The following is a 16,983-nucleotide window of genomic DNA, read 5'->3' on the forward strand; positions in this document are numbered from 1 at the left end:
TGATTTTATTTACAGCCTTGAGCTGCGAAACTCCTCCCACTTCCTCAACCTGACCACTCCCATCAACCACGCCCAGATCACACACCTGAGGAAGTTTGCGCAATACACTCTGGTGGTGAAGGCACACACACGTATTGGCTCCGGAAACCACAGCAGTGACCCTCTCAACATTACCACTCTGGAGGACGGTGAGAGCCTCTCAAACATCACACACACACACACACACACACAGTAAACCCCTAAACATCACCCCAACAGAGGGAGGGACCCTGGGGTGAGAGGGGGGAGGGGACCATGGTTAGGGTCATTATAATTCAGGTGGCTGCATTGTGGACCATGTTGTTAATGTGACCGGAGACTCTGGACCACAGAAGGTTCATCATTACCTCTTCTTCTCATCTCACTACTGTGAGGTCACTTCCTCTCTCGGTTTCAGGTTCTCCTGACACTCTGACATCACAGGGGTTATCACAGAGATATTCAACAGGCCCAGAACCATGCTATTAACCAATCAGCTTCACTTCACAGGGCTGTACTTACAGATGATCACCCAATCAGCTTCTCTTCACAGGGCTGTACTTACAGATGAGACAGAATGCAGACAGACCTTCCTTCTTCCAGTCCATTTCCCCAAGGTGGCGTGGTTTTCAGTGTGTCTGTGTTTTGGTTCTAATCCATGGTAAGTTTGTTTCAGAACCAGACACTCCCCCTCAGTTTCTGCTAGCCAGGACATTTTCAGACTACGAGGTACAATTGTCATGGGAACCACCGAAAGAGGCCAACTCTGAGATCCTCTACTACATAGTCAGAGTCTGGTGAGTTTTTTTATTTCATTATTGATCAATAGTTTGACTCCTACTGCTGATGTTGAGGGATGAGGCATTCTGATTGAAGGAGCAGTTACAGCTAGCTCCAACATGGTCTCTCTCTTCTTCATCCTCCTTCCTTCTCTCTTCTCTAAGGAATGAGTCGTCTGAGGTGTGGCAGAACGTGACAGATACAGCTGTGGTTATCAGTGTTGACTCAGAGAGTCGCTACAATGCCTCTATCTCCAGCTGGACACGCCTGAGGGACGGGGGAGTCCTTATATACATCAGCTTCAGTACTATAGACACAGGTGTACACACACACACACACACACACACAGACAGACAGAGAGAGTTAGTTCCTTAACTTTTGAAAATCTTGTAGTCCAAACTGAGCAATGCTCCAGGCCTTCAGTTCATCTTTATTGAACACAAACTCTTGCAATTCTCTTCCACAGTGCCGTTTGATCCTCCCCAGAATGTGTCGTTAGTGAACCTGACCTCTTCCTCGGTGACCATGCTCTGGCAACCTCCCACTCAGCCAAATGGAATACTCCTGCACTACACTCTGTACTACTCAGACAATACCACTGTCACAGAACAGGTTAGTTTTACAGCACTACAGTGTATACTACACAGACAATAAAGCTGTTATAACTCGTGTAAAAGTGTGTTATTTTCTACTTTAAGGGCATTGTCTCTCTCTTCCCTCTCCCCTAGCATATCCCAGTGTCAGAGCTGGACCCTGTCTCCCCGGGGGAGGACCTGTCCTACCGTTTGTCTGGCCTGAGAGGAGGACAGAACTACAGCCTCTGGCTGACCTCCAGCACCCTGCAGGGGGATGGGGGGGTCCATACTGATCCCTTAAACCTACTCACCCCAGAGGATGGTCAGTCATACACACACACACACACACACACACACACACACACACACACACACACACACACACACACACACACACAGAGAGTCTGCACTGTTTTTTCCAACCTCTGTTTGAACTTACTAAAATCACGGAAAAACTCTGAGATTGAAGTGTAACTTTCAGCTGGCTAGTGAATGGAGGTAACGTTGTCAGTCTGACAAACTGGCCCTTTTTGTCCCTCCGAGGCCGCCGTACCTCAGACAACCAGTTTGTGTCTCCTTTTACTGAACCTGGTGGAAGTTTAGTCTTTGACATCTTGGACATCTGATCATATCTTGTTGTCCAAACGAAGCAATGCTACAGGCCTCCATTTATTTAGTAAACAGATCTTGGCATCAATCCTTCAACGCTATCAACATAGACATCCTGTATAGTTTTGTCAATAGGTCATTATTCTCTCAGTGTTAGTAGTTGATAGTGTTGAGAAGTGATCAGTCATCTGTTAATGTTGTCTGTAGCTTCAGGTGCAGATGAATCACTATTGAATGGCAGCATCTGGATTATAAGAAGAAGTAGCAATGTCCATGTCAAATAGATAATACACATAAAATGTCTGATATTATTCATCTGGATTAGAAAACATAGCTAGCTAGTCAGGTATTGTTCATGTTTTGATCTCTTTGTTTTTATGTGATTTTGGGAAAAATGGCGTAGACAGACTGCAGCGTTCATCTGCCATATGATAGTACCTAACTCCTGTTTCTGTCTGATGATGTCTCTGATACTGACTATGTGTCTCTGCCTCTGTGCTCCAGCCACCGGACCTCCAGCCCACCCTGCCTGTCCTGCCCTGCCAAGCCCAGCAGGGCTCACTGCCCTGGGCTCAGACACCCACACACCGCCCTCTCTCCTCCACCCATCCATCCACATTACCAGCCTCTCAATCTGCCTTCATCTCCACTTCTCTTATTCTCTCCATCCCTGTTTCCCGAGGTGTGCACATGCTCAGTTTGCTCTCTCAATATGGTCAGACTCAGTGACCGGAGCTTAGAGGATAGACACCAGAAGAGGGTGTAGCCAGGATGAGTATCTGCTGTTCAAAGTGTCTTTCTTCAAACTTCCTCGACTTGAAGTTTTTCAAAACAAAGTTTCTCGATATAACTTTTCTAAAAAACAAAGTTTCTCTGGTCAAATGTTTGTTTTCTTTTCACACTGAGGTTCTCCCTGTTGATCATGGGGTGATGATCCTGATGATGATGATGATGATGAAGTGCTGTTTTGTGTGTGTCTCTCTGTCCCTGGGGTGGCTCAAGTGTTTGATTTCTTAATAATATTGTTGATTTGGGTGGAGATGTATTGCATGTATATACAGCATCCATCAACATACTGTAACTTGAAGTGTTTTAGCAATGACACCCTGTTTGCTATGTAATGCATCTTGACCCATCATTTCAGACGCAGTCCTAGTATTCAGTGATATAAATGATGCATAGTAGTTCAGTCAGTCATACTAACTCCTCGTCTCCCCCACAGTGCCCAGTGATCCGGTCCACAACCTCAGTGCTCAGATCTTCAGTTCTACGGCCATCATAGTAAGCTGGGACCCCCCTATGGAACCCAACGGACGCCCATTCTACCTGCTCACCCTGCAGGAGGCTGGACTCCCCCTTACCACTGAACCCCTGAACCCCCCTAAACCTAACAGCAACCCCCCCGGATCCCCCGCTGTCAACAATACCATCACCAAGATAACCAATGACAACGTCTTCCTGTTTACCAAACTCAGGAAGTACTATCCATACGTCTTCACTGTTACCCCGGCAACCAGTGCCGGCCCCGCCCACAACCACACCAGCCTGCTGCACGTAAGGACCGATGATGATAGTGAGTCTTCTTACGTACTCTCACACACACACACATAAAATGCACACGCATATTTTAAACTCATACACTCACATACTATTAACTCACCCTCTCCCTCCAGTCCCCAGTTCAGCTCCAGTGCTGGTGTCCAGTAGGAACCTGTCGTCCTCCTCAGTGTCTGTGGTGTGGCAGCGCCCCCTGGAGACCAACGGAGAGATAACTGACTATTCCCTCACCCTGTTCGGCCCTGGAGGCTCCAACACCACACACACCCCCAACACCACCCTCACACTCACACTGCTGCTGCCCTACACAGCCTACAACCTCTCCATCACCGCAGCCACCCGCAAGGGCTCCGGACCCCCGCTACTACTGATGCTGCACACAGACGAAGCAGGTCATCTTTAACCTCTCACCTTTATCTCCTATTAACCTCTAACCTACCATAACCCCTCCAACTGCTGCCGCTGAACACAGACGAAGGCCAGTAATATACTCTAACATTGTGTTCCACCAGGTCCAATGTCTCCTCCCCGGAACCTGTCTCTGTATAACCACACAGCCTTCTCTGTGTGGCTGACCTGGGAACCCTCTCTGGAACCCAACGGTGTGGTCACACACTACGGCTTCAGGATCCTGGAGAACAACACAAACACACTCACTTACCAGGTACTGCACACACACACACACACACACACACACACACACACACACACACACACACACACACACACACACACATTAAATATGTCAAACTGGAGTCCTGTAACTTTGCTATGTTCTGTCTATAAGATTTCCTGATTTCTCTCTCTCTCTCTTCCTCCTCCTCTCTGTCAGAACTCTACAGGTCCGTGGACAGAAGGACAGCTGAGTGGGATCCGGCCTCACAGCTCCTATGAGATCAGTGTGTTTAGCTACACCAGAGTGGGTCATGGAGACCAGTACAGCACTCCTGTGTACTTCACAACCAATGAATCAGGTTCGTGTGTGGTTGTGTGAGGTTGTGGAAACAGAAATCAAGTGCCATATGCATGTGAAAGTGGTTAATAACCCTTGTGTTAACCCTGTGTCTCCTGGCTCCAGTGTCAGAGGTGGTGGGTAACCTGTCCTGCTCTGGTCTGGGCTGGGACTCTGTGTTTCTACACTGGGAGCCTCCAGCCAACCCCAATGGACTCATCCTGTACTACCAGGTGGACACACGCTCACAGGCATACATACACCAGGCTTACACAAACCATTACACGGTCAGCGGGCTGGCGCCGGACACAGGATTCACACTCACCGTGGCGGCTGTCAACTCTGCTGGCCCAGGAGACAAGATCAACTGTACTGCCTACACACACCCCGAGTCAGGTACACACACACACACACACACACAGAGACTTCACCAGGAGACCAGATGAACTGTACCACCTCAACCCACCTTTATATCCCCCTGCAGTTCCTGGTGTCCCTCGCTTCCTGAGTGTGTCAGAGGCCACAGCCACCAGTGTAACGCTCCAATGGGCTCCTCCCCTCTCTGCTCCGGGCATGCTCACTGAGTACCGCATCACCGTGCAGCTGCTGTCACCCGACTGCCAGTCTGACACACCCCTAGCTGAGGCCACACCCCTGCCAGAGCCGACCGCTGCCCTGGCTCCAGGCTGCGTCCATCAGGATGTATGTTTACCTGGATATCTGTGTTGTTGTGTCGTACATACAGTATGTCTACATGAATAGGCTGTATGACACAAAATGAAATCCTAACATTGAACTCAACATCATCTTCATGATGTTCCTGGTCAGGTGTTGGTGTCAGTGAATGGTTCTGATGGTGGTGAGGGCAACAGGAGCATCACTCTACAGTCTCTGGCCAAGTACCGCCTCTACCGCTTCAGAATCACAGCCCTTACGAATGCTGGGCCAGGAGAACACACACCCTGGAAATACACACACACACTGGCTGGGAGTAAGTACCCACATGCACACATACATACAACAGATGTACCCACACACCCAGGCAGTATGTGTATATTTATACCTGTCTCTCCTCTCAGACCCTGATGCCCCTCCCAGTGACCTGTCAGTGACCATGTCCTCCAACAGCCTCCGTATCCAATGGCAACTCCCAGATGTGATCACCGGCCCCACCTCCTACCTCATAGACGTCCTCTCTGTGAGTACACAAAACACACACAAATAATAACATGAAAATGGTTCTTGCTACTATTGGATTCTAAACTTTGAACATTGAGATATTAAAGACATGATAGATTAGATATAGTATATAAAGGAGTGAGATCTGTAGAAAGACAGAGTGTCTGTGGAATATGCTGGGTGGATGGGAGGAGATCACAGGATTGCTATAGGGGAGCGGAAGGACATCTGTGGATTAGGCTGAGGGGTTGAGGTCAGGAGGTCAGGTCAGATCCCCTGAAGGGAGTAATAAGGGTTTATTATCCTGTTACCCATTTCCTGTGAAACCATAAGATGTAAGAATTGGAGAGAAGGAGTGTCCCAAGTGGGGTATACATGCGTGTGATGGTGAGAAATGTTTTGCTGTCTGAATACAGCTGTACAGAACCTTTGGGAAGAATTCAACTTGGTTAAGCTTCTCTAGTGTCCGTGACTTATTTAGATCTGTAAAATAAGAACCTAACACTACTATATGTTGTGTCGTTGTTCAGCTGGATAGCAAGGGGTTAAACCAGTCTGTGGTACGCAGTCCAGAGGAGCTGAGGATTGTAGTTGTGTCAAACCTGACTGCGTTCACTCGCTACTCTGTGACCGTGACCGCCTTCACTGGACCACTGGAGAACGCACGGCGGGACGGACAGGCCACTGAGCCCACTGTCATCAGAACAATGGAGGAAGGTGAAGAACACACAGATCCAGTAATACAGTAGCTACTTTATTAAACTGGGAAGTAGTTCATCTCTCTCTCTCCTCCGTCCATCCTTTTCCCCTCCTCCTTCCAGAGCCCAGGGATCCTCCTAAGAACGTGACCCTGCAGGTGATTCCGGAGGAAGTGACCCGTGTGTTTGTGACCTTTGCCCCCCCTGAGGAACCCAATGGGAACATAAGTTCCTACACAGTGCTTGTCTACCGCCAGGGCCAGCTAGAGATGACCATTAACCACCTCAATGTGGTCAAAAATAAGAACCGCACTCTGACCGCAGTCATCGACGGGCTGAAGGGAGGCTACAACTATAGTATACGGGTGAGGATCACACACACACAGGTCACAGCTACACACACACACACACATACACACACACACACACACACACACACACAGGTCACAGCTACACACACACACACACACACACACACACACACACACACAGGTCACAGCTACACACACACACACACAGACACACAGGTCACAACTACACACACACACACACAGGTCACAACTACATACACACAGGTCACAACTACACACATAGGACTCAAATACACACACACACACACACACAGAGGACTCAACTACACACACACAGGTCACAACTACACACACAGGATTCAACTACACACACACACACACAGTTCACAACTACACACAGAGGACTCAACTACACACACAGGACTCAACCACACACACACAGGTCACAACTACACACAGAGGACTCAACTACACACACACAGGTCACAACTACCCACACAGGACTCGACTACACACACAGGACTCAACCACACACACACACACACACACAAGGCATAACTACACATACATGCCACAACTACACACACAGGATTCAACTACACACACAGGACTCAACTACACACACACAGGTCACAACTACATACACACACACACACACACATACACGGGTCACAACTACACACACAGGACTCAACTACACACACCCACACACAGGTCACAACTACACACACAGGGCACACACACACACACAACTACACACACACACAGGTCACAACTACACACACACACACACACACGGATCACAACTACATACACACACAGGTCACAACTACACACACAGGGCACACACACACAACTACACACACAGGTCACAACTAGACACACACACAGGTCACAACTACACACACACATACACACATGATTCAACTACACACACACACATGACTCAACTACACACACACACAGGACCCAACAACACACACAGGACTCAACTACACACACAGGTCACAACTACACACACACACATACACACACACACACACACACACACACACACAGGACTCAACTACACACACACACACAGGACTCAACTACACACACACAGGACTCAACTACACACACACAAGTCACAACTACACACACACAAGTCACAACTACACACACACACAGGTCACAACTACACACACACACAAGTCGCAACTACACACACACACAAGTCACAACTACACACACACACACAAGTCACAACTACACACACACACACACACACACACACACATACATACACACACACACACACACACACACAGGTCACAACTATAATATACGGGCGAGGAACACACACACTGTCACAAAACACTCTCTCAATTCAATTCAAGGGACTTCATTGGCATGGAAAACATATGTTTAAATTGCCAAAGTAATTGAAATGGATTAACATAGGAAGAGGAACAGTAAATATTTAAAATGTCATATTATGTCTGTATACAGTGTTGTAGCGCTGTGCAAATAGTTAAAGTACAAAAGGGAAAAATAAATAAATGTGGGTTGTATTTACAATGGTGTTTGTTCTTCACTGGTTGCCCTTTTCTTGTGGCAACAGGTCACAAATATTGCTGCTGTGATGGCACACTGGTACTTCACCCAGTAGATATGGGAGTTTATCAAAATTGGATTTGTTTTCAAATTATTTGTGGATCTGTGTAATCTGAGGGAAATATGTGTCTCTAATATGGTCATACATTAGGCAGGAGGTTAGGAAGTGCAGCTCAGTTTCCACCTCATTTTGTGGGCAGTGTGTACATAGCCTGAGAGCCAGGTCTGCCTATGGTGGTCTCTCTCAATAGCAAGGCAATGCTCACTGAGACTGTACATTAGTCGAAGCTTTCCTTAATTCTGGGTCAGTCACAGTGGTCAGGTATTCTGCCACTGTGTATTGTCTGTTTAGGGCCAAATAGTTTCTCTCTCTCTCAGATTGCAGCAGTAAACGGAGCAGGTTTAAGCCCCCCCAGCTCAGAGGTTCGGATCACTACTGGAATCATAGGTACAGTGCTACATTTACACTACATAAGGGTGATTACTCATGAAACCAGGACAAAAAAAGAAAATTATCTGGAAATCTAATCCATAGAATGTTCCTTTGGAGGAAGGACATGAGTTCATGTTAATATCGGGAATGCTTACAAATTGGATCCTAGCACTAAAAGTAGCAGACATCCCCCTTTGGAACTGTAGAGTATATATTGTTTGAGAATAAACAGAAATATACCGTTGAAGTCGGAAGTTTACTTGCACTTAGGTTGGAGTCATTAAAACTTGTTTTTCAACCACTCCACAAATCTCTTGACAAGTTGATGAGGACATCTACTTTGTGCATGACACAAGTAATTTTTCCAACAATTGTTTACAGACAGATTATTTCACTTATAATTCACTGTATCACAATTCCAGTGGGTCAGAAGTTACATACAATAAGTTGACTGTGCCTTTAAACAGCTTCTGATAGGCTAATTGACATCATTTGAGTCAATTGGAGGTGTACCTGTGGATGTATTTCAAGGCCTACCTTCAAACTCAGTGCCTCTTTGCTTGACATCATGGGAAAATCAAATACATCCACAGGTACACCTCCAATTGAGCCTATCAGAAGCTTCTAAATCCATGACATCATTTTCTGGAATTTTCCAAGCTGTTTAAAAGCACAGTCAACTTAGTGTATGTAAACTTCTGATCCACTGGAATTGTGATACAGTGAATTTTAAGTAAAATAATCTGTCTGTAAACAATTGTTGGAAAAATTACTTGTCATGCACAAATTAGATTTCCTAACCGACTTGCCAAAACTATAGTTTGTTAACAAAAAATGTGTGGAGTGGTTGAAAACGAGTTTTAATGACTCCTTAATTATGCACCTTAAGTGCATGTAAACTTCCGCCTTCCACTGAATATATCAACAATCCTTCCTCCAAAGGACCATTCTAGGGGGAAAATCCTCAAAATCATTGTCTTTTTTTAGGAATCCCGTAACCCATTCATAACCCCAACATGACCCCTGCATAACTGCAACGTATGTGTGTGTGTGTGTGTAGCTCCTGCCAAGCCCACCCAGAGACCCCAGGCTGTGCTGGACCAAGGAGGAGTTGCCATGGTAACCTCCAGGAGCATCATTGTTCGCATGCCAGCCTGTTTCTACAGCGATGACAACGGACCAATCAGTAGCATCCAAATCATCGTGGCAGAATCTGGGGGTACGACATCACACGCACTAACATGCACAGACACACACATAAACATACAGTACATCTATCAGACAGAAAATATATCCAAAACTAAAATGTTTAGGAGCCGCTGCTTTAGGCCTAGTCTGAGATCTATCTGTCTCTCTGTCTCAGTGATGGACAGCAGGAACCTAACCAACTGGAAGATCGCATTCCTCTCTCGTCCCGCCCCCTACCTGACTGACAATGGCTTCCCCAACCCACTCTGTGTGAGGGACGGCGAAAGCAGTGACACACACACACAAACCAGCAGACACAACAACTCACAGATTAGACACAGAATTGTGAGGGACAGGGTGCTGGACCGTAGAGACCACCAGGAAGACCACTATGTTATTGGAGAGGAGGGCAACTGTCTGACGGAGGAGTACAGTAACACACTCTGTAACGGACCCCTCAAACCAAACACTGTCTACGTGTGAGTATCCACAACACACACATGTAAACACACACACAAACAAAGTTTAATACAGTGCATGTCTGTGTTGCAGATTTAAGTTCCGAGCCACCAACATCCGAGGCCAGTACACAGACTCTGACTACTCTGAGCATATCAGAACCGCAGGTAACCACTCCTCCCCTATTCTTTCCACAAACTCACACATACAGCTCTCCTCTCCAATGCAAAGCAATTCAACAACACCTCTGTCCATCCCCCCTCTCCCCCTTCTGTCTGTCAGTGGATGGGTTGTTGACCAGAGATGAACAGATCATTCTGGGAGTTCTCCTCTCCTTCTTCCTGGCTGTGCTACTCATCATCATCATCTATGCCTCTGTCAGGTAAACTCAATGTTCCTCTGATGGTTCTAGCTGACCAAGGTTTAAACCCAGCCAGCGGTATTCAGGTGTCTCAGAGCTTTTAACATGTTCCTCATCCGATGGCAGGATCCGTCAGCGTCAGAAGGAGGGAGGGACCTATTCTCCCCGGGAGGCGGAGATTACAGAGACCAAGTTTAAACTGGATCAGATGATCGCTGTGGCCGACCTGGAGCTGAAGGAAGAGAAGTTACACCGGTCAGTGTGTGTGTGTGTGTGTGTCTTTTTCCTCACACACACACACACACATACACACTTCCTCTCTATCACTCCATCCCAAAGGTTCACCCTCTGTAACATTATGTCCACTCTACCTCCAACACTCTTCCGACCTACCTGCATGCCTACATACTGTGCTTGGCTGCTGTTAGCACACACGCACACACACACACACACATAATCACAATCACAATCACACAACCACACACATGGCGGTCTGCCCACTCTCTCACTTTAACCCCTCTCTCACACTCTTCTCCAGGTATTCCTCCTTCTTCTTTAGGCGGAAGGAGATATTTGTCATCCAGTAAGTTGGTATTACCGATGTAGGATCTTCATTTGATCACTCTTTTGTTGCTGCAAACTTGTAGTGTATTTTAGTTTTAAAAACGTTTTTAAATAACACTTTTACATTTCTGACTTGATTTGCCCTAATGAAAAGTGTATCAAGCCCTGCAAAAACGTCCATTAATTATAATCCACGTAATAATTAATTTTCTGTTTCTGCAGGATTATTTTCTTGCCTCAAATTAAGATCCTACATCTGTAGGCAGTGTGTTGTAGCTCTCCATGTGTGTGTTGCTGTGTTGCATTGCAGTGTGTTGTTGTCTCTCTCATTGCTTTAGTTTCGTAGTGAAGTGCTGTTATTCATTCAGTGTGTGAGTTTGTAACTGTAGAGTAATGGAAAGTAGAGTCTGCCGTACTCACAGTGTGCTCGTGTGACTCACATTGTTCTGTCAACTCTGTTTCAGACTTCTCAGCTACAGAAAGTCTCTCAAGTAAGTCACCTAATGTGTGTGTACGTTGTGCTATGTGATTGTATTTGCTTGGAAATACTAGTTAGATGTGGATTGCTGCTCTGTGAAGGATTTCTCTTACCCCATCTCTCTCTGTCTCTCAGGCCGGTCAATAAGAAGTCTTTTCTGCAGCATGTAGAGGATCTGTGTGCCAACGAGAACGCCAAGTTCCAGGAAGAGTTCGCAGTATGTAACTCTGACCTCTGACCCCTGTGAAAACCTGTGTGTGTGTGCGTGCCTGCATGTATGTGCGTGCGTGTTTGTGTGTCTGTGTGTAGTCTGACAGTGTTAACCCTGTCCTTTCCAGGAGCTACCCAAACTGCTGCACGACCTGGCTACATCAGACGCTGACCTTCCCTGGAACAGATCCACGAACCGCTTCACTAACATCAAACCCTGTATGAGCACACATGCATGCACACACACTAAGCGTAACAAACACACACAGCCTAACACACTCTCTCCTCTACAGACAACAACAACCGTGTTAAGCTGCTGTCTGAACCTGGCTTGCCTGGATCTGACTACATCAACGCTAGCTTCATCTCAGTGAGTCTCACACACACACACACACACACACACACACACACACACACACACACACACACACACAAACACACACTGTTAAAGGAATTGATTATTGATAAAAATCCCTTAACACACACACACACATGAAAGAGAACACTCATGCTTTTAGAGAAAATGTCATCACCTCTTGAACCTTGCCTTCTAAACACTCCAACTTTTGTTTACTACAAAACTGGAGACTTGTGGGTTTGATTCCAGGCTGTGTCACAACCGGCTGTGAACGGGAGACCCATGGGGCGGCGCACAATTGGCCCAGCGTCGTCCAGGTTAGGGGAGGGTTTGGCCGGCTGGGATTTCCTTGTCTCATCGTGCTCTAGTGACTCCTTGTGGCGGGCCCAGTGCCTGCAAGCTGATCAGTTGGACGGTGTTTCCTCCGTCACATTGGTGCGACTGGCTTCCGGGTTAAGCAAGCAGTGGGTCAAGAAGCAGTGCGGTTTGGCAGGGTCGTGTTTTAGAGGACGCATGGCTCTTGACCTTTGCTTCTCCCGAGTCCGTAGGGGAGGTGCAGCGATGAGACAAGATTGTAACTACCAATTGGATATGATGAAATTGGGGAGAAAAGGGGGTAAAAGTAAAAAATGAAATAAAAATAACTAAAAATAACTGGCGACTTTGCTCAGTTCTGACTATAAGATTCTCTCTCTTGCTGCATCTCCTTCTCCCTCAATAGGGCTATCTGTGTCCCAGTGAGTTCATAGCGACCCAGGGTCCTCTCCCCGGTACTGTGGCTGACTTCTGGAGGATGATCTGGGAGACTCGCACACAAACCATTGCTATGCTCACACAGTGCTATGAGAAAGGAAGGGTAAGGACCGAACCAAGGTTCTAGTAGTGTCAGGGTTGAATGTCTGTTTAGATCCGCTGTCACCATTTGTGTGTGTGTGTAGATCCGGTGTCACCAGTACTGGCCAGAAGATAATAAGCCGGTGACAGTATTTGGGGACATCATCATCACCAAGTTGACAGAGGACGTCTATCCTGACTGGACCGTCAGAGCTCTCAAAGTGGAGAGGGTAACACACACACACACACACACACGAGAACCCCAGAAGAACTACGTTTTCACAGTTTCCCTCTTGATAATCAAAACATTGTTCTCCCCCTCTCTCTCTTTCTTTCTCTCCCTAGCATGGGGACTACATGGTGGTTCACCACTTCAACTACACCTCCTGGCCAGAGCATGGTGTACCCGAGTCCAGCACCACACTCATACAGTTTGTTCGAGCCATCAGAGCCAACAGGCATGAGAACACTACTATAGTGGTGCACTGCAGTGCTGGCGTGGGCAGGACAGGAGTGTTTATAGCGCTGGATCACCTGATCCAACACGTCAGTGATCACGACTTTGTGGACATCTACGGTCTGGTGGCTGAACTACGCAGTGAGAGGATGTGTATGGTGCAGAACCTGGTGAGAAATATATCTTCATACAACATGTATCATAAAATAATGAAATATTCTGACTGTGATATGGATATGATACCTTATAGTATGACCTAGTTTCCCCCTGTTGTCCTGATGTATTCAAACCTGTAGAGAGCCTGACATAATCTTACCAAGTGTATGCATGCATGTCCCCAGGCCCAGTATATGTTCCTACACCAGAGTACTCTGGACCTGCTGAACAGTAAAGGAAACAGCCAGTCCATCTGGTTCGTTAACTACTCTGCTCTGGAGAAGATGGACTCACTGGACGCTATGGAGGGTGAGCAGACGCACGCACACACACACACACATACGCTAGCAGACACACACGTCATAAACGCACATTTCACATCTCTACTCTTTTGTTCTCTTGCAGGTGATGTTGAACTGGAATGGGAGGAGACTACAATGTAAAGGCTGAGAACTTCTCAGTCAACTTCACACCTGATAAACACACCTATTCCTGAGTCATGGGGCCAAATCCTGGACATACTGACTGTTTGTCAGATGGATTGGTCAACCAGAGATAGAGGGAGGGAGGGAGGGAGGGAGGGAGGGAGGGAGGGAGGGAGGGAGGGAGGGAGGGAGGGAGGGAGGGGTTGCCATTTTCTGGCAGGAGAGTCAAAAGCACCCAACAGAACCTTGGTGGTTCCCTGGCCTCAATCAACACACCATTGCAACCCTCTTGGAGCCCTGCATCTTTTCTATGTCCTCAGGCAGAACAGAAATAGTGGGAGATACATGTGTATATATATTGTAGGGCTGTCAGAGTTAACCAGTTAACTCAAGTTCACTTTTTGTCATTTTAGTGCACACATTTTTTTGTTATTGCTTTTAATCACGTCTGAAAGTGTTGAAAATAGACTGAAAACATCCTAAATACATCATGCATACAGCTAAAAACCACAATGTGATGTTCAAACAAGTTAACATTGAGGTTAATGAACGTGTGTTTTATCAATTTACCTGATTTTAATTATTGTTCCTTTGGACAAAATCAAGACGTCAATATTTTTGTAATGCTTTTTGTATGAATAATCTTAAATTACAGCCCAATTTTAGCAATGCCGATTAATCACAGCAAATCCTGCGATTAACGCCATCACATTTTTTTTCTTAATTTGACAGCCCTAATATATAGGCTATATATATATCACACATGTAAGTATACAGGTATCTTGCACTAGTCATACCACTGTGTATTTTATTATATTCTTGTATCATGTTTTTGTACATTTAAGTTGTTCAGCCAAATAAGTGTTGTCACTGTGTTCATTTGTTTGTGTCTCTGTGTTACTATGTTTATATCACGTGTTACAATGTTACTATCATCGTGTTTGGGGGATAATATATTTGTGGGGTGTTATGGTTTATTTCATGTATTTTCTCTGAGTGTTCTACATCTGTGTTTTGGACAAGTAAAATCAACTCCCCTACTCACCTGTCTGTCTTATCAGTCTGCATATCTATGGATCTATCTCTCTGTTGGTCTGTCTGTCATTTTGTGCAATGTGAGCTGTTTAGTGGACAAGAAATTACACCCTGAGAAAGTCTGAGAAACTGTGTGTACAGTATAACACACACACACACACACACACACACACATACACATACACATACACATACACACACACACACACACACAGGACTCAAGGCAGAGTACAAACTACTTTATTCTTTAATTAATTTCAAACAAATCTTTAGAAATATTCCAGTAGTAAACACTTGTTATAAACATGATATTCTCTTAGTAAATACTTTATAAGTGTGTCGGTGCACAGGTGCTCAATAGTGTAACACATCTCCAAGAAGGACAGGTGAGCCAGACTCAGAGCTAGGGTTAGGGTGATAATATGTTAGGGTTTTAGAACATGCTAAAATGTCTACTATGATTCCTGCTTATTTTCCACTAAACCATCTAATGCTTACGTTAGCGCGATCATAGCCACAGTATAACTCTAACTATGATAATTTAGTGATGTCATCTCTGTGTATGTTTCCATGGTAACTGTTCTGCCTGTTCTGTCTCCCGTGGTAACAGTGGGTTCTGTTGCGCCCATAGTTGGGAAAAAATAAATAAAATGATTGTCCAAGTTAAATACAATTTCCTCCCCTCTGTATAAATACACACATCAGCACTGTGTCCGTTATTTCTATGTTAAATCTATAAATCACCTATATACACATATCCATTATTCTTCTGTACTCCAAAAATATGGTGCGATACTTAGAGGACAGCCTCAGTGGGTCACCGCGTGTCACAGCCCTCAGAGAGAGGGGAAGGAAGAGATGTTACACCAATCAGTAATAATAATCAAACATATGTAATACTCTGACAAATATCTTACTTCGTAAGTCCTTCTCTGTGTGTGTGTGTGTGTGTATATACTGGTTGTGTATATACATCCCTGTGGGACAAGCAGTCCAGTGAAGAGTAGAATCATGTGAGAATGAATAAAGAATGGGTATAGATTCACAACGTGAGACTAAATATTCAACAGGACTAATAAGCTAGAATGTTAGAACATGATCAATTAATAAGATTCAACATTAATGTTTTTATGAACTAATCATATGAACATCATTAATAAGATTAAAAGTTGACAAGTAGCAGATCAAATAAGATTGTCGTCAGTACTGGTGTTTACCTGAGTGTGAGGCTTGGACCCATGAAACAAAACCTCAGAGATGATTACAATGGTATTCACACACGCCCGCATACAAGCGCGCGCACACACACACACACACACACACACATACACACACACACACACACACACACACACACACTGTCACACACTATCACACCCCGATACCTTCACATGCACACACACTCCCACACAGATATAGAAGTCAGACACTATAAACCAGGACTCAGGAGAAACAGTCTTCCCTCCCTGCTGCTCTGACAGACTCACTTCTTCAGGATCAAAAGTAGTTTTAGCATCTCATTATCATCTTATAACACAAAACACAGAGTGCCAAGGAGGAAAGCTAAAACCCTAGGTGAGAGTTGATGATGTGATGGAGGTGATACAGTTGACGTCGGAAGTTTACATTCACTTAGGTTGGAGTTATTAAAACTTGTTTTTCAACCACTCCACAAATCTCTTGTTAACAAACTATAGTTTTGGCAAGTTGGTTAGGACATCTACTTTGTGCATGACACAAGTCATTTTTC

At 45.5% G+C, this 16,983-nt stretch overlaps 2 protein-coding genes across 5 annotated transcripts in view; both read left to right on the forward strand.

Annotated features, from left to right (window-relative positions):
- Nucleotides 1-14,341, forward strand: part of ptprq (protein tyrosine phosphatase receptor type Q) — a 44,041-nt gene extending 29,700 nt beyond the window's left edge. For 2 of the 4 annotated variants that reach the window (XM_036955622.1, XM_036955629.1), the window contains exons 33-59: nt 16-188; nt 3,205-3,555; nt 3,656-3,931; nt 4,052-4,203; nt 4,372-4,513; nt 4,618-4,887; nt 4,976-5,193; nt 5,320-5,482; nt 5,571-5,689; nt 6,201-6,387; nt 6,492-6,733; nt 8,654-8,723; nt 9,769-9,927; nt 10,072-10,375; nt 10,449-10,522; nt 10,638-10,737; nt 10,843-10,971; nt 11,255-11,299; nt 11,745-11,771; nt 11,894-11,975; nt 12,097-12,187; nt 12,262-12,338; nt 13,048-13,182; nt 13,265-13,390; nt 13,506-13,787; nt 13,959-14,082; nt 14,179-14,341. In XM_036955622.1, the coding sequence (XP_036811517.1) occupies nt 16-188; nt 3,205-3,555; nt 3,656-3,931; nt 4,052-4,203; nt 4,372-4,513; nt 4,618-4,887; nt 4,976-5,193; nt 5,320-5,482; nt 5,571-5,689; nt 6,201-6,387; nt 6,492-6,733; nt 8,654-8,723; nt 9,769-9,927; nt 10,072-10,375; nt 10,449-10,522; nt 10,638-10,737; nt 10,843-10,971; nt 11,255-11,299; nt 11,745-11,771; nt 11,894-11,975; nt 12,097-12,187; nt 12,262-12,338; nt 13,048-13,182; nt 13,265-13,390; nt 13,506-13,787; nt 13,959-14,082; nt 14,179-14,216 (4,156 nt within the window). In that variant the 3' untranslated portion in view covers nt 14,217-14,341. The remainder of the gene's footprint in view (nt 1-15; nt 189-3,204; nt 3,556-3,655; nt 3,932-4,051; nt 4,204-4,371; nt 4,514-4,617; nt 4,888-4,975; nt 5,194-5,319; nt 5,483-5,570; nt 5,690-6,200; nt 6,388-6,491; nt 6,734-8,653; nt 8,724-9,768; nt 9,928-10,071; nt 10,376-10,448; nt 10,523-10,637; nt 10,738-10,842; nt 10,972-11,254; nt 11,300-11,744; nt 11,772-11,893; nt 11,976-12,096; nt 12,188-12,261; nt 12,339-13,047; nt 13,183-13,264; nt 13,391-13,505; nt 13,788-13,958; nt 14,083-14,178) is intronic. The other 2 variants (XM_036955624.1, XM_036955623.1) reach the window with 2 other exon arrangements.
- LOC118942030 (phosphatidylinositol phosphatase PTPRQ-like) lies at nt 1,175-3,267 on the forward strand. The gene is made up of 3 exons (XM_036955641.1): nt 1,175-1,410; nt 1,527-1,695; nt 2,487-3,267. The coding sequence occupies exons 1-3, from the start codon at nt 1,324-1,326 to the stop codon at nt 2,720-2,722; spliced, it is 492 nt and encodes a 163-aa protein (XP_036811536.1). The 5' UTR covers nt 1,175-1,323; the 3' UTR covers nt 2,723-3,267.
- Nucleotides 14,342-16,983: the final 2,642 nt, after the last annotated feature.

Source organism: Oncorhynchus mykiss, chromosome 2, assembly GCF_013265735.2.
Source record: "Oncorhynchus mykiss isolate Arlee chromosome 2, USDA_OmykA_1.1, whole genome shotgun sequence".
Lineage (NCBI taxonomy): Eukaryota > Metazoa > Chordata > Actinopteri > Salmoniformes > Salmonidae > Oncorhynchus > Oncorhynchus mykiss.